This window comes from Oncorhynchus keta, chromosome 33, assembly GCF_023373465.1.
Source record: "Oncorhynchus keta strain PuntledgeMale-10-30-2019 chromosome 33, Oket_V2, whole genome shotgun sequence".
Classification (NCBI taxonomy): domain Eukaryota; kingdom Metazoa; phylum Chordata; class Actinopteri; order Salmoniformes; family Salmonidae; genus Oncorhynchus; species Oncorhynchus keta.
This window is the reverse complement of record NC_068453.1, coordinates 8,257,906-8,276,433: the sequence shown is the minus strand read 5'-3', so window position 1 is coordinate 8,276,433 and position 18,528 is coordinate 8,257,906. Positions and strand designations below refer to the sequence as shown.

General features: G+C 43.3%; 1 protein-coding gene across 31 annotated transcripts in view; it reads left to right on the top strand.

The window, feature by feature from the left end:
* Positions 1 to 18,146, top strand: part of LOC118365925 (serine-rich adhesin for platelets-like) — a 137,117-nt gene extending 118,971 nt beyond the window's left edge. For 25 of the 31 annotated variants that reach the window (XM_052491787.1, XM_052491784.1, XM_052491785.1 and 22 more), the window contains 3 exons: positions 4,528 to 4,635; positions 4,906 to 5,413; positions 16,814 to 18,146. In XM_052491787.1, the coding sequence (XP_052347747.1) occupies positions 4,528 to 4,635; positions 4,906 to 5,413; positions 16,814 to 16,983 (786 nt within the window). In that variant the 3' untranslated portion in view covers positions 16,984 to 18,146. The remainder of the gene's footprint in view (positions 1 to 4,527; positions 4,636 to 4,905; positions 5,414 to 16,813) is intronic. The other 6 variants (XM_052491789.1, XM_052491773.1, XM_052491769.1 and 3 more) reach the window with 4 other exon arrangements.
* Positions 18,147 to 18,528: the final 382 nt, after the last annotated feature.

Below are 18,528 nucleotides of genomic sequence, written 5' to 3'. Positions count from 1 at the left end.
ACATGGATTGTGTATGTGTGCCATTCAAAGGGTGAATAAGAAAGAGAAAATATTTACGTGCCTTTCAACAGGGCATGGTAGTAGGTGCCAGGGGAACCAATTTGTGTCAAGAACTGCATCGCTGCTGATTTTTTTATGCTCAACAGTTTCCAGTCTGTATTAAGAATGTCCACCACTCAAAAGACACAGCCAACTTGACACAACTGTGGGAAGCATTGGAGTCAACATGGGCCAGCATCCCTGTGAATGTTTTGTACACTCAGGACATTATTAATAATACGGTGTTCGTTCCGTATCCTGTAAAGCTGGAGCAGACTGCGAGGCAGGGGGAGGTGTAGGTGATGCCGTTGTCTGAGCACACAGGGTCCCACTCCCAAGCCAAGCAGGGGCAGTCTCGTTAAATTCCAGGGATCCTGGAGGACAGAGAAAATGGCTGGCAATAATGTTTTAAATGATTGTTGCTGAACTATCATTGAAATAAGCACAGTGACAAAACAGCCAGGAATCCTGGCTCAGTAACAACCATACTGTTTATTCCCACAAGAGGGAGCCAAGGCACAATCCCATGTGTGTTTTGGTCAAACTCCAACTCAACCTCTTCAGTAGACCTCCCAGGAATATCTCCACCCCACAGGCAGGTTCAACACACCAGGAGAAGTTAAAATCACATCTAGTGTTACCAGTGTGCTGGAGTTTCATTTCCACTCATGTTCAACAAACCTACAGGGAATGGGAGAGAACCAAAAAGTTGTATTTACTGTAATTCAACATCAATGCTGACAGGAGGGAACATTTCAGTTGGAGCATGTCCAGGTTTCTATGGCTGTGTTTAGACAGCCCGATTCAGATCTTTTTTGAGTAATTCAGGGATGCAAACTGGTGAGGGCCCAAAAAGGTGAAAAATTCTAAAATATCCACAATAGGGGGAAGGCAGGTTTTAACTAATTAAACAACAAAGACTATGATCTACATTATCAGTCTCTGTGTGTAAAATAAAACGTGGTTAATGTGAACCTCTCACTGCTAAATAATGTGTAGAAAGCAATCCAATGTTATTTGTTGTCAAGACTTTACTGCATAACTTACACTCAAGTCTTGTCGCCTCATTTTCATCCAATTCTCTCATTCTGAAAATTAACCACAACGTTACTGTAGAGGGAAAACATTAGTTCATAGATAGTTAGTTCGTTAACATTTCACACAGATTGCCAGGGTCAAAGTAAGCAACTACGTTAACAATATAACTTGAGGAACGGCAAGAAGTCGTATACCAGTTAATACCCAGCTAATTCTCACACCATAAACTCAATTATTTAATCAGCTAAGTTGGATAGTGTTGCTCAACATTTCTCTGGCTAGCTAACACGGAGAATTCGATCCAACTTGCAAGATACTTGGTGCTGAAATACTTGGATATTTCGGCACCATGGACAACAGCGAAATCGGAAAAGCGAGATCTGTCATTCAGCACCACATGACAGTAGACAGCGGCCATCTCATGTGAAGTTGGCACTGGGGAAATCCCATCTAATGAGAAACGAGGCCAAGGAGGCAAAAAGACTGAAGGAAAAGACTCTGTTTCTGCCACATTCATTTCAAATGTTACATCTTTCGATTTGTAAATAATAGGGAATACATTTGCAGATAATTTAAACTGATTTATCAAACTACACTGTACAGCTTTAGTGTGTCTGTGCATCATACGTACAACTGTAAGACATTCCGTTCTCAAATGTCTGTTTAATGTGAGAAGCAAAATGAAAAACAACTGTTAGACTATTACAATGCCTCCATGCATTTTTATATTACCAACAAGTCAACGAAGTGATGGTCTTTACGCGACATGGAGACATTTATAGTATACTTCCCCACCCAGCAAAAGCTCCCACGCTGAGCAATACTTTTTACTAAACTATTATGCATATAATCCAAGTCATAAGTTTAGTGTCATTCCTACTCTTATTTTTAACCAATTAGCGTTGCAAGTGTACCTTATCTCAATTCATAGCTCAGAAATATTGGAATAACGTGCTTAAGAGGACTCTGACACTCAAGGCGCACAACAAGATAACACAACAACCCTATTTTCAATTGACAATCATTGCTTTAAATATATATGGTTAATAGATTTGTATAGGCATATATAAACAATTAATTTCACTTGTAAACCAAGGTTGGATTAGTAGGTCTAAGCAACAAGCTGGATAGCATGTCGAAACAGGTTCCAATCCTCATATATACACATTATGACAAAATAAAGAGCATAATCTTCACGACATAAAGACATAGAAGCATACCCATTTATAAAGGTTCTACACATTCCATTTCTCCATAGCAATAAAGTGTAAACATTCTATTTCGTGCCAAACATTGCCTACAACTCAATTCTAAGTGCAGCATATTGGACGAGTCCACAGTAATTGATCATTCGCGACTTTAACTTATTCCTGTTATCTCTAGAGCATCTCGTATATCTATAGCGCTGCATTTCTACCCCATCTTACCATGGATAGGGTTTGGTGCATTCCGGAGTTCACTTATGGTCCCACAAAGGTAATCTTTGGAGATGTTCATTTTAGCATACTGTAAATGCCTGTGCACAATGTGCATAACAAAGCATCATTATTGTCATTCTCTTCAAAGGAATTCTGTAGAAGCAGACTTTATTTCCAGACTCTGCAGGCCTGCTGGGAGGAAACATATTACAATAAACGGGTAAGATTCATCCCCCAAAAAACATAAACAGCAGAAAGAGAGTTGTATTTCAAGACAGTTTAGAGAAGATGGTCATAAGAGTTCTTAATAACACTCGCAAATTGTGATGCATGAACAGTTGTGAAATGTTGTGAGAGGCCCTTCAGAATGCACATGATATGGTATTTCGTGGCACTGTCTCACACCTTACCTCATCTTGCAGAAGAAGCTCATGGTCCACTATCTGCTGCTCCAGAGTCAAGGCCAGGTCCCGCACCATGTCACCACGGAGCACATGAGCGACTGGCTGGTGTCTCAGGGCAAAAAATCCCTTAGGGAGAGGTGAGTACCACTTCATCACTCACCTTCACTGCCATTCCCTGCCACCAGCAGCACTCCAAGAGGTGTGGGTAAAATAAACAACAGAAAAATTGGAAGCCTGGAAAGTTGAATTGCTCTGTGTTTTATTTGAAGGGTGTGAAGGAAACCCTGGAGGAGGGGAATGACCTCGCTCGGCTGGTAAGACAATGAGAGTTAGACACATACTACAAGTCAGTGAGCTCTTTACTAGCCTTTCAACAACTAGTTAGTAAAGCAGAATCGATATGTTGTGAAATTTCACTAATCGGACTTCCTGTTTCCTACGGCAGACCTGGGAAGTCAATACTTGCCTAAAAATGATAGACATAGAGCACGAGGCTGTCTGCAAGCTCCGCCGCTCCTTGCACTCCACCTCGCCAGCTGACATGTGAGTTCCATGTACTGTCCTGCATATGACTTGATCCATTTATCTTCACATCTGTAACTATGCAGAAACAGACTAAGACAGTGTTTTCTGTGAGCACATTGCACATCGTTTAGCTTTGTCTTCTCCTTTTTGTTGATTTCAGCGACCCTAAGGTCCACAGCATCGTGGAAAGAGCTGTAAGGAGCATTATGGGCGAGCTGTCCAATGAGCCCCGTAGCAACCTGCTCAGCCCATCCCAGGTGGTTGTGGAGGTGGTGCCCAGGCTCCTCCTGGCCCTGTGGCTTCAGCCAGAGGAAGGCCATAGGGTGCACCCAATCCTAATAAGCGGGATGGCCGTGGGCATGGTGGCGGCCGTAGTGGAGAAGCTCTCCAGCATGTTAAAGGCCCCTTCTCCTCAAATCCCTTTCTCCCGCGCTGCGGCTTTTGAATCTGTGTGGTCAATCCTCGGGAGAATCAGTCAGTCCTTCTCCACGGATGACCTCCAGAGCCCATTTTATGTGAGATCTGTCTGTGCCTTTGTGGCTGACGAGGTACAGAGCTGCTTCCAGCCCCCTGCAGCCACTTTACCAGTCCTCCCTGTCGTCGCCGCGGCCATCTCCACCGCACCTCCAGACATCCGAGCAGGTGAGTAGCAATGATAGAGAGCACTCTGACAGATGCCTGTTGTGATGACATCTCGGTGACTTGTAGTAGTAGAGCTCATCAGGATTGTTGTTGTCACTCCTAACACAGAGGCAGACCCGGCTTCTTCCCACATGGAGGTTGTGAATATCAACGCTAACACAGAGGCAGACCAGGATTCTTCCCACCTGGAGGTTGTGGACATCACCGCTAACATAGAGGCAGACCAGGTGTATTCCCACCTAGAGGTTGTGGACATCACCGCTAACATAGAGGCAGACCAGGTGTCTTCCCACCTAGAGGTTGTGGACATCACCGCTAACATAGAGGCAGACTCTGCTTCTTCCCACTTGGAGGTTGTGGACATCACCGCTAGCATAGAGGCAGACTCTGCTTCTTCCCACCTAGAGGTTGTTGACATCACCGCAAACATAGAGGCAGACTCTGCTTCTTCCCACTTGGAGGTTGTGGACATCACCGCTAGCATAGAGGCAGACTCTGCTTCTTCCCACTTGGAGGTTGTGGACATCACCGCAAACATAGAGGCAGACTCTGCTTCTTCCCACTTGGAGGTTGTGGACATCACCGCTAGCATAGAGGCAGACCAGGCATCTTCCCACTTGGAGGTTGTGGACATCACCGCAAACATAGAGGCAGACCAGGCTTCTTCCCACTTGGAGGTTGTGGACATCACCGCAAACATAGAGGCAGACCAGGCATCTTCCCACTTGGAGGTTGTGGACATCACCGCAAACATAGAGGCAGACCAGGCATCTTCCTACTTGGAGGTTGTGGACATCACCGCTAGCATAGAGGCAGACTCTGCTTCTTCCCACCTGGAGGTTGTGGACATCACCGCTAGCATAGAGGCAGACTCTGCTTCTTCCCACTTGGAGGTTGTGGACATCACCGCAAACATAGAGGCAGACTCTGCTTCTTCCCACCTGGAGGTTGTGGACATCACCGCTAGCATAGAGGCAGACCAGGCATCTTCCCACTTGGAGGTTGTGGACATCACCGCTAGCATAGAGGTAGACCCTGCTTCTTCCCACCTGGAAGCTGCGGACATCGGCCCTAAAACAGAGGCAGACAGAGCTTGTTCCCACTTGGAGGTTGTGGAAATCACCCCTAAGACAGAGGCAGACCTGGCTAATTCACACCTGGAGGTTCAGGACATCACCCCTCAGACACAGCAAGATCCAGCTTCTTCCCACCTAAATGTTGTGGACATCACCCCTAATAGGGAGGCAGAGCCAATCTCTTCCCTCGTGGAGGTTGTGGATGTCACACCTGAAGAAAGGACTCTCAAGATGGCCATCGTCGCCACTCTGCCAACTGACATCCAAGCAGGTTAGAAACACTGACAGGTCCATTTGTCATGACATCTTAGTAGAACCTTTCAAATGGCCAGTGTTTAGAACCTACAGTTTGCATTTGTTTACATTCTGTCCCTCTTTTCTCCCTTTCCAGAGGATGTTGCTGTGGTCATCCCAGATGTCACCCCACACGTCACCAAGGATGTGACACTGGATGTTCCATGCAGAGCTGCATGCAAAGGGAAAGTCCGCCAATTTTTATCAGGCTTTTGAGGGCAGTGTGCTGCTGCGCCTGCCACAAGGAAGAGGAGGAACAATATTAGTTATTTGTCAGACCTTCAGAAATGGGATTGAACCATAGAACATTAAATTATTTGCATTATAATAATTGGATTCAATTTTGCTTTTCTTGTTTACTACTTAATTTCAGAACATTTCTATAAAATTTCACTTTGCAAGTGTGGAGTAGGTTGTGTAAATAAGTTGGAAACATCCCAATTGTAATTATTTTAATGATTTACTTACTACATGTAAAAAAAAAAAGTAGTATTTGATAACAAAAAATGGAGGGAGCTCAACCAACGTTGAGTTGAGGTGCAACCAAAACCCTTAATCATCATAGGAAATGAAAAGGCGCAACTCTTGCGCACTATAAAAAATGCATTTTTATTCAAGCAAGGTTAAAAGATGAACATTTTGGCCCCGTCTATGACGATATGCAAGTTGTAAAGGGTGACCCAGACTCACCCTTTTTCTTGAGGGTTGCAGACAGTGAAAATATATCATTAAGTAAATGGGACTTGATATCCTGTTCTGGCTACCTCTTTAGGGGTGTGCACCTTAAATCTCTAACGGTTTGTTGTGGGGTTCGGTTGTTCTGGGGAGAGTCTGAAGTTCGATCTTTAGCAATGAGTGTGGAGGCTGTCCCCCTCCCAAAGTGTAATGACTGCGATGATGAAAACTAGGAGGAGCCACTGAGACATGTGATGAGGGCAAGGAAGATCACTCTGCAAGGACGGGATAGGACACATCACAACACTGCTGCTCATTCATATTCAAACCCACCTCAGACTATCAACACAAACATGGATGCACACACTCATTTGCGCACGCCCCCACACACACACAATGAACTTACCTGTACATATCACATCATGTCACCCACTTCTCCTCCATCCCACTACCGAGTCTCCAGTACCTAGTCCACACGCTCCACAACACACTCGTCTGATGAAAAGAGGTGAAATGAAGGTAGTAGGAAAAGGGAATTCCACAGTAACTATGCTGAACAAAAATGTAAACGCAACATGTGAAGTGTTGGTCCCATGTTTCATGAGCTGAATTGAAAGATCCCAGAAGTTTTCCATACGCACAAAAAGCTTATTTCTCTCATGTTTTATGCAGAAATTTGTTAGCATTTCTCCTTTGCCAAAATAATCCATCCACCTGACAGGTGTGGCATATCAAGAAAATGATTAAACAGCATGATCATTACACAGGTGCACCTTGTGCTGGAGACACACAAAAAAAGCCACTCTGAAATATGCAGTTTTGTCACACAACACAATGCCACAGATGCCCCTCAAGTTTTGAGGGAATGTGCAATTGGCATGCTGACTGCAGGAATGTCTACCAGAGCTGTTGCCAGAGAATTTAATGTTCATTTCTCTAACATAAGCCTCCCACAACGTTTGACAGTACATCCAACCGGCCTCACAACCGGAGACCAAGTGTCACCACTCCAGCCGATGACCTCCACATCCTGCTTCTTCACCAGCAGGGTCGTCTGAGACCAGCCACACGGACAGCTGATTAAACTGAGGAGTATTTCTGTCTGTAATAAAACCCTTTTGTGGGGAAAAACTAATTCCGATTGGCTGGGCCTGGCTCCCCAGTGTGTGCACCTATGCCCTCCCAGGCCCACCTGTGGCTGCACCCCTGCCCAGTCATGTGAAATCCATAGATTAGGGCCTATTGAATTCATTTAATTGACTGATTTCCTTATTTGAACTGTAACTCAGTAAAACCATTGAAATTGTTGAATGTTGCATTTATATTTTTGTTCAGTATAGTTCAAGTCAAACTCCATGGAAGTTGCTAGCATGACTGGCTCTGAGGTCGTTTGCGCTCAGATACACTCTGATTACCGAGAGTCCTCTCCTTAGAGACTCTGCCTACACCACCACCGACAGTCCCCATAGGGGGCCTGCAGACAGAGACTTACAAAGAAAGGCTCCTACAGTCGTTAAGTGAAGAGTTTTACCCATAGGCCTGAGTTAGTGACTGACACCCACCTGTGGTTTAGCTAGGCCTGCTGGATGCAGGATTCTCCCCAGCCTCCCCAGTGATCCTCAACACACACTCACTCACCCCATATACTTCATATAATTATAAAGTTGCATGAGATAATTTGATTCCTCTCTCAGACAATGTTACATTAAATACAGTCCCAGTGTTTGGACACACCTACTCATTCCAGGGTTTTCTTTATGCCAAGAGCATTCAACGCTATCATCAAGGCAAAGGGTGACTACTTTGAAGAATCTAAAATATATTTTGGATTTGTTTAAAAAAAAATGGTTACTACATGATTCCATGTGTTATTTCAGCATTTTAACATCTTCACTATTATTCTACAATGTAGAAAATAGTAAAAATAAAGAAAACCCTTTAAACTTTTGGCTGGTACTGTATGTTTTATTATAAGATAATACATCATGGTTATAGTGTTTCTTATGCCTCATAGATTAAAATGAGACTGTTGAGTGTTACTGACGATCTGGGGAATTGAGAGACAGTGAAAGGGTGGGTTAAGGAGAGAAAATGGAGATGAAGGAGTCTGGGGTGTGAACGAGTGGGAGGTGGAGAGACAACGATGACAGAGCGAAGAGGAAAAATGCTTGTATTGTATCATTTCATGAGTCTATCAAAAGTTGTGATGAGCTAACAATATGGCGTTCATACTTGGTTCTTGAAACAAGAACTGAGGAAAGAGACAGGCTTGCAAACATGAAAAAGGACACCAGGCACATTCTGAATGTCTCATGGAACAATTAGTCTTTGGCCAAATAAAGGTGTGTGAGGCTCTTTTTGATAAAATAGCTTGACAGACATGACCACATCAGCTCTGTGCTGTCACCAAGTGGGGACTAATGTTCATTACAATAATAGTTAGAATCGTCATCACAATAATAATGCCAATACAGGAAAACAACAACACCAACTCCTTAAAACAACAGTTGTTGAGACAAATAACCTTTCACTTAGCAGATGGTTATTGTTAAAAGTAGTGCTGCACTCGACAAATGTCATTTGAGATGCCCCTATAGAAAATGGATAGAGCTGGGTCGACGAACTCGGAACGCACCACAGGAACCACCGCAAGCCAATCACTATGGAGATGACCATGGAACTCTCCAGCAGTGTCCTCTTAGATGGAACATCTCCTGGGAATCTTGAGTAGTTCTAAACAGAGTGCAGCTGCAACCAAACTCACCAAGTCTGTTTTACCCTGCTTACAGAGCCCCATGGCTGGGTGTTTTTTAAGCTCCACACCCTCAGCTGACTCCTGGTCTCCTGAAGCTTCCTCTTGATCAGCAGGACGACAAGGCCCAGTAGCACGTAGGCACATGCATCCAGAGCCAGCACCACACCTAAGAGTGAAAGAGAGACTCCAATTGGACTCCAGACTCCAGCCTGGTCTCATAGACTCGATGTAACATAGAAAATGTAAATCTGGGGACCGAGACACTACGATTTCGTATTATATGTTACGTTTGGTATGGATATATAAGACAGATAGTTACTTAAGACGAAAATGAAAGAAGGGTGGTTCGTCAGGGTGGATGGGTTGGCATATAACACGAATGTCTAGCAACCCAAAGGTTGCGAGTTTGAATCTCATCACGGCCAACTTGAGAATTTTAGCTAACTAGAAATGTTTTAACTACTTACTAATTTTTAGTATGGTCCTTCTGTAGCTCAGTTGGTAGAGCATGGCGCTTGTAACGCCAGGGTAGTGGGTTCGATTCCCGGGACCACCCATACGTAGAATGTATGCACACATGACTGTAAGTCGCTTTGGATAAAAGCGTCTGCTAAATGGCATATATTATATTATATTATTTAGCTTAGCATGTTAGCTAATCCCTTCCCCTAACACTAACCTTAACCCTTTTAGCTAATCCTTCCCCTAACCCTAACATTTACCCTGTAACCTAACTCCTAAACGTAACCCTACACCCTAACATTTACATTTACATTTAAGTCATTTAGCAGACGCTCTTATCTAACTAATGTTAGCCAACTAGCTAACGTTAGCCACCTAGCTAGAATTCTTATCATACGTTTCGCTTGTAACTTGTAACATATTGTACGTTTTGCAAATTCAAAACATACAAATGAAATCAATCAAATCAAATTGTATTTGTCACATACACATGGTTAGCAGATGTTAGTGCGAGTGTAGCGAAATGCTTGTGCTTCTAGTTCCGACAATGCAGTAATAAACAAGAAGTAATCTTGCTAACAATTCCAAAACTACGACCTTATAGACACAAGTGTAAGGGGATAAAGAACATGTACATAAAGATATATGAATGAGTGATGGTACAGAGCGGCATAGGCAAGATACAGTAGATGGTATTGAGTGCAGTATATACATATGAGATGGGTATGGCTAGTGGCTAGTGATACATGTATTACATAAGGATGCAGTAGATGATATAGAGTACAGTATATACGTATACATATGAGATGAATAATGTAGGGTATGTAAACATTATATTAGGTAGCATTGTTTAAAGTGGCTAGTGATATATTTTACATAATTTCCCATCAATTCCCATTATTAAAGTGGCTGGAGTTGAGTCAGTGTGTTGGCAGCAGCCACTCAATGTTAGTGGTGGCTGTTTAACAGTCTGATGGCCTTGAGATAGAAGCTGTTTTTCAGTCTCTCGGTCCCAGCTTTGGTGCACCTGTGCTGACCTCGCATTCTGGATGATAGCAGGGTGAACAGGCAGTGGCTCGGGTGGTTGCTGTCCTTGATGATCTTTATGGCCTTCCTATGACATCGGGTGGTGTAGGTGTCCTGGAGGGCAGGTAGTTTGCCCCCGGTGATGCGTTGTGCAGACCTCACTACCCTCTGGAGAGCCTTACGGTTGTGGGCGGAGCAGTTGCCGTACCAGGCGGTGATACTTCCCGACAGGATGCTCTCGATTGTGCATCTGTAGAAGTATAATATGAATTGTAATTCGTAACATCTTGTAACGGCGTTCTTCGTTTGTCGAAAGAGAGTCGGACCGAAATACAGCATTGTTGTTACTCATGATCTTTAATGAAGGATCGCGATACATGAACATAACTTATACAAATACAAAAACAACAAAAACGGAACGTGAAACCTAATTACAGCCTATCTGGTGAAACTACACAGAGACAGGAACAATCACCCACGAAATACAAAGCGAAACCCAGGCTACCTAAATACGGTTCCCAATCAGAGACAACGAGAATCACCTGACTCTGATTGAGAACCGCCTCAGGCAGCCAAGCCCATACAACACCCCTACTCAGCCGCAATCCCAATAACCACAAAACCCCAATACGAAATACAACAAAACAAACCCCTGTCACACCCTGGCCTGACCAAACAATCAACGAAAACACAAAACACAAAGACCAAGGCGTGACACATATTATAAAAAATGGGTGATAGACATTCACAAATGAATACATACCATATCATACCAAATGCGGTGTCTCTGATATACATACAGAATAATACGAAATGCTCTGAGACCAGGTTGCACTAGCACCTCCCCCGGCTGGTAAGAAGGCAACCTCTGAGTTACATTCAATGATACATTATTGACACACACTAATGAAATGGACATGGAATGGTAGTGGTTCAGTAACGGACAGAAAACAGGGGTGATGAATATACACAATAACTGATAGCACAAGTAGAGCAACAACACTGTTAACAAAGGAAGGACTGTATAAGTGACATAGCTACCTGCAGAGTATTACACAACAAAGTAAACACAGAGAAGTAACTTACAATAGGCAACAGAAGTAACTATAAAGAACAACAAGCAAGAATGTGCACGCACACTATACCACGAGTCCAGTTGATGGGTAGAGATAGAGAGGTTGATCTCTGTCTCTGCTTGAGGGAGACTGGGAGGAGAAGCAGGAGTTGGGGATCTGGGACACAAGCTGACTGCCTGTGATTTGCTGACCCCCTGGCGACCATGACTCCTAGTAACTAATCAGTGGACAGGCGTGAAGGGACAGTTTACGACACCGCTGGCCTGCTTCGCTACAAACAGATTTTTCCTGCAATCTAGAGCCGTAATCATTATGCTTAATTGATTCTTCTGACATGTCTGGTAAGTATGCAGGCCATTTCAGCTTTCAGGATTTCTGTACAGATCCTTGCAGAACGTGGATTATCATGCTGAAACATGAGGCGATGGCGGCGGATGAGTGGCATGACAATTGTCCTCGGGGTCTCGTCACAGTATCTCTGTGCATTCAAATTGTCATTGATAGAATGCAATTGTGTTCCCTGTCCATGGCTTATGCCAGCCCATACCATAACCCAACTGCCACCATGGGGCATTCTATTCACAACGTTGACATCAGCAAATCGCTCGTCCACACGTTGCCTTACATGTGGTCTGCAGTTGTGAGGCAAGTTGGACGTACTGCCAAATTCTCTAAAGCCGCCTCGGCTTATGGTAGAGAAATTAACATAAAATTCTCTGGCAACAGTCATTTGCATTCTCCCTCAAAACTTGAAACATCTGTGGCATTGTGTTGTGTGACAAAACTGCACATTTTACAGAGGCCTTTTATTGTCCCCCAGCACAAGGTGCACCTATGTAATGATCATGCTGTTTAAACAAATCAAAATATATTTTATATTTGATATTCTTCAAAGTAGCCACAGCTTTGCCTTGGTGACAGCTTCATGAGGTAGTCACCTGGAATGAATTTCAATGTACAGGTGTGCTTTGTTAAAAGTTCATTTGTGGAATTTCTTTCCTTCTTAATGCGTTTGAGGCAATCAGTTGTGTTGTGACAAGGTAGGGGTGGTATACAGAAAATAGCCCTATTTGGTAAAAGACCAAGTCCATATTTTGGCAAGAACAGCTCAAAGAAGCAAAGAGAAACGGCAGTCCGTCATTACTTTAACCTTTGTTTGGTTACTACATGATTCCATATGTGTTATTTCATAGTTTTGATGTCTTCACTATTATTGTACAATGTTAAAAATAGTAAAAATAAAGAAAAACCCTTGAAAGAGTAGATGTGTCCAAACATTTGACTGGTTATGTCTATATTGTATATTGCAAATATGGTACAATCCAAGTGTGCAAAGCTCTTGGAGACTTCCCCAGAAAGATTCAAAGCTTTAACTGCTGCCAAAGGTGATTCTAACATGTATTGTGAAAACATGTAAATTAGATATTTCTGTATTTCATTTTCAATACGTTTGCAAAAATGTCAAACATGTTTTCAATTTGTCATTATGGTGTATTGTGTGTAGCTGGAAAGGATAAACAATTATAATTTCATCCATTTTGAATTCAGGCTGTAAGAAAACAAAATGTGGAATAAGTTAAGCGGTATGAACACTTTCTGAAGGCACTGTATATCTACAAGAACAATATAAATGAGTGACTCTTTGAAAGGGGGTCATATAAACATGGCCTTATTGTTTTCTTCTTCACAGCTATCATGCTATATTGGGCATCGTTTCTCAGACCAAATCTCCATTCTGGCTTAAACAAAGCAATCTGATCATGCTCCAGTCAAATTCACACTATAGGGAATGGCACAAAATGGCTTCTGTAAAGCACCTATACATTGTCCAATCAACATCCACACATTGATTTCATTCTTCGCATCTTTATTAAAACAAACACACTTGTGGAATGTTCAAAAGTGTGTGAGAGATTACCATTAACGTGTGTGTATGTGTGGGGTCAAGTTTGGCTGGTCATACATTTGCAAATAGCCGAGATTGGATATTTCAGCACCATGGACAGCAGCGAAATCGGAAAAGCGAGATCTGTCATTCAGCACCACATGGCAGTAGACAGCGGCCATCTCATGTGAAGTTGGCACTGGGAAAATCCCACGTAATGGGAAACGAGGCTTAGGAGGCAAAAAGACTGAAGGAGAAGACTCCCACAGGAACCTTATGCTAAACTGTTCTGCCACATTCATTTCAAATGTTACATATTTCGATCTGCAAATAATATAAACTGACTTTTCAAACTACACTGTACAGCTTTAGTGTGTCTGTGCATCATAGGTACAACTGCACGAAATTCCCCTCTCAAATATTTGTTTGTGAGAAACAATAAGAAAAACAACTGTTAGACTTTTACAATGCGCACTGTCGTGCATTTTTATATTACCAACAAGACAACGAAGTGATGGTCTATACGCGCCATGGAGACTTATAACGGATACTTCCCACCCAGCAAAAGTTCCCACGCTGAGCGATTTTGTTAACTACACTATTATGCATATAATTCAAGACAAACGTTTATTGGCATTCATACTCTTATTTTTAACCGATTAGCTTTGCAAAAGTGTACCTTATGTCAATTCAGAGCTCGGAAATATTGGAATAACGTGCTTAAGAGGACTCTGACACTCAAGGCGCACAACAAGATAACACAACAACCCTATTTTCAATTGACAATCATTGCTTTAAATATATATGGTTAATAGATTTGTATAGGCATATATAAACAATTAATTTCACTTGTAAACCAAGGTTGGATTAGTAGGTCTAAGCAGCATGTCGAAACAGGTTCCAATCCTCATATATACACATTATGACAAAATAAAGAGCTTAATCTTTCAAGACATAAAGACATAGAAGCATACCCATTTATAAAGGTTCTACACATTCCATTTCTCCATAGCAATAGAATGTAAACATTCTATTTTGTGCCAAACATTGCCTACAACTCAATTCTAAGTGTAGCATATTGGACGACTCCACAGTAATTGATCATTCGCGACATTAACTTATTCCTGTTATCTCTAGAGCATCTCGTATATCTATAGCGCTGCATTTCTTCACCATCTTACCATGGATAGGGTTTGGTGCATTCCGGAGTTCACTTATGGTCCCACAAAGGTAATCTTTGGAGATATTCATTTTAGCATACTGTAAATACCTGTGCACAATGTGCATAACAAAGCATCATTATTGTCATTCTCTTCAAAGGAATTCTGCAGAAGCAGCCTTTATTTCCAGACTCTGCAGGCCTGCTGGGAGGAAAGATATTACAATAAACAGGTAAGATTCATCCCAAAAAAAACATAAACAACAGAAAGAGAGTTGTATTTCAAGACAGTTTAGAGAAGATGGTCATAAGAGTTCTTAATAACACTCGCAAATTGTGATGCATGAACAGTTGTGAAATGTTGTGAGAGGCCCTTCAGAATACACATGATATGGTATTTCACACCTTACCTCATCTTGCAGAAGAAGCTCATGGTCCACTATCTGCTGCTCCAGAGTCAAGGCCAGGTCCCGCACCATGTCACCATGGAGCACATGAGCGACTGGCTGGTGTCTCAGGGCAAAAAATCCCTTAGGGAGAGGTGAGTACCACTTCATCATTCACCTTCACTGCCATTCCCTGCCACCAGCAGCACTCCAAGAGGTGTGGGTAAAATAAACAACAGAAAAATCGGAAGCCAGGAAAGTTCGATTTGCTCTGTGTTTTATTTGCAGGGTGTGGAAGGAAACCCTGGAGGAGGGGAATGACCTCGCTCGGCTGGTAAGACAATGAGAGTTAGACACATACTACAAGTCAGTGAGCTCTTTACTAGCCTTTCAACAACTAGTTAGTACAGCAGAATCGATTTGTTGTGAAATTTCACTAATCGGACTTCCTTTTTCCTACGGCAGACCTGGGAAGTCAACACTTGCCTAAAAATGATAGACATAGAGCACGAGGCTGTCTGCAAGCTCCGCCGCTCCTTGCACTCCACCTCGCCAGCTGACATGTGAGTTCCATGTACTGCCCTGCATATGACTTGATCCATTTATCTACACATCTGTAACTATGCAGAAACATACTAAGACAATGTTCTCTGTGAGCACATTGCACATCGTTTAGCTTTGTCTTCTCCTTTTTATTGATTTCAGCGACCCTAAGGTCCACAGCATCGTGGAAAGAGCTGTAAGGAGCATTATGGGCGAGCTGTCCAATGAGCCCCGTAGCAACCTGCTCAGCCCATCCCAGGTGGTTGTGGAGGTGGTGCCAAGGCTCCTCCTGGCCCTGTGGATTCAGCCAAAGGAAGGCCATTCAGGGCACCCAATCCTAGTAAGCGGGATGGCCGTGGGCATGGTGGCTGCCGTAGTGGAGAAGCTCTCCAGCATGTTAAAGGCCCCTTCCCCTCAAATCCCTTTCTCCCGCGCTGCGGCTTTTGAATCTGTGTGGTCAATCCTCGGGAGAATCAGTCAGTCCTTCTCCACGGATGACCTCCAGAGCCCATTTTATGTGAGATCTGTCTGTGCCTTTGTGGCTGATGAGGTCCAGAGCTGCTTCCAGCCCCCTGCAGCCACCTTACCAGTCCTCCCTGTCGTCGCCGCGGCCATCTCCACCGCACCTCCAGACATCCTAGCAGGTGAGTAGCAATGATAGAGAGCACTCTGACAGATGCCTGTTGTGATGACATCTCGGTGACTTGTAGTAGTAGAGCTCATCAGGATTGTTGTTGTCACTCCTAACACAGAGGCAGACCCGGCTTCTTCCCACATGGAGGTCGTGGACATAACACGTAAGACAGAGGCAGATCCGGCTTCTTTCCACCTAAATGTTGTGGACATCACCATTAACAGAGAGGCAGATCCGGCTTCTTTCCACCTAAATGTTGTGGAAATCACTCCTAATAGAGAGGCAGAGCCCATCTCTTCCCACATGGAGGTTGTGGATGTCACCCATAACACACAGGCAGACATGGCATCTTCCCACCTGGAGGTTGTGGACATAACTTGTAAGACAGAGGTAGACCCGGCCTGTTCCCACCTGGAAGTTGCGGACATCGGCCCTAAAACAGAGGCAGACAGAGCTTGTTCCCACCTGGAGGTTCAGGACATCACCCCTAAGACACAGCAAGATCCAGCTTCTTCCCACCTTGAGGTTGTGGACATCACCCGTAACAAAGAGGCAGAGCCCATCTCTTCCATCTTGGAGGTTGTGGATGTCACACCTGAAGAAAGGACTCTCAAGATGGCCGTCTTCACCACTCTGCCAACTGACATCCAAGCAGGTGAGTAACACTGACAGGTGACGTTTGTCATGACATCTTAGTAGAACCTTTCAACTGGCCAGTGTTTAGAACCTACGGTTTGCATTTGTTTACATTCTGTCCCTCTTTTCTCCCTTTCCAGAGGATGTTGCTGTGGTCATCCCAGATGTCACCCCACACGTCACCAAGGATGTGACACTGGATGTTCCATGCAGAGCTGCATGCAAAGGGAAAGTCCGGCGATTTTTTTTCAGGCTTTGGAGGGCAGTGTGCTGCTGCGCCTGCCACAAGGAAGAGGAGGAACAATATTAGTTATTCATCAGACCTTCCGAAATGGGATTGATCCGTAGACCATTAAATTATTTGTATTATAATAATTGGATTCAATTCTGCTTTTCCTGTTTACTACTTAATTTCAGAACATTTCTATAAACTTTCACTTTGCAAGTGTGGAGTAGGTTGTGTAAATAAGTGGGAAACATCGCAATTTTAATGCTTTTAATAATTTACTTACTACACGTAAACAAAACAAAAAAAGTAGTATTTAACAACAAAAAACAGAGGGAGCTCAACCAACGTTGAGTTGAGGTGCAACCAAAACCTTTAATCATCATAGAAAACTAAAAAGCGCAACTCTTGCGCACTATAATAAATGCATTGTTTTATTCAAGCAAGGTTAAAAGAGGAACATTTTGACCTAATCTATGACAATATGCAAGTTGAGTTTGCCCAGGAAAAGGGTGACCCAGACTCACCCTGGTTCTTGAGGGTTGCAGACAGTGAAAAGATATCATTAAGTAAATGGGACTTTTCAAATCTTGAATAAAAATATTTAATGAACATAAATTTAAATACAACTGACTTGAGGATCAGAGCAGGCTGGCTGACTGGCTAGCCCTGAAAGCCTGCCTCTAATACTGTGTGGTTCATCTCAACCAAGAGGTTGTGTGGGTTGTCTTTCTCTGTGGGTGTGAATCACTATGACCTCTCCCTCAGCCTGCCCGTTGGCCTGATCAGAAGGCTTGTCATCTCTTTCCTTGCTCACATGAGCAGGAGGAATGGCATCTGGGGTAACCTCCTCTAACACCTCTTCTTTCTGTCTGTGTTTGACTGAGGTCACTCGTTCTCTCTCCCTGGGTGTTGGATAATTCCTCCTCCTGTGTCTTTGTGAGCTTGGAGGAAGTTATCCTGTTCTGGCTACATCTTTAGGGGTGTGCACCTTAAATCTCTTTCAGTTTGTTGTGGGGTTCAGTTGTTTTGGGAGAGTCTTCAGCAATGAGTGTGGGGGCTGTCCCCCTCACTCCTAAACTGGAATGACTGTGATAATGAAAAAGTAGGAGGAGCCACCGAGACATGTGATGAGGGCAAGGAAGATCACTCTGCAAGGACAGATCACAACACTGCTGCTCATTCATATTCAAACACACCTCAGAGTACACACACAAACAAACACACAATGAACTTACCTGTACATATCAGAATCATACATTCGACAGCCACCTCTTCCCCCACATTTCTTTATCCCCCCTCAAACATGTTGAGTCAATACCAGATGCTGGAAAGCAGGTGCAGAAGGGCCTAGTATGTAATGATTTACCATGCGTACCCCATATCCTGTGTTCGTGTTGATGTTTATTTTAATTTTATTGTAGTTTTATTTAAACAGGGAGTCACATTGACATTAAAACATCTATTTTACAAGAGTGTCCTGTAAAACTTGAAGTCATATTGAATAACTACCAGAGATAACCTTCTCTACTTAGGAATTGCACACCATATTTGTTCCACATTTCAAAATAAGTTTATTGCCAATCAGCAATTACTTACTTAGTCCTCTTCATCCCAGGTGGGAGATAA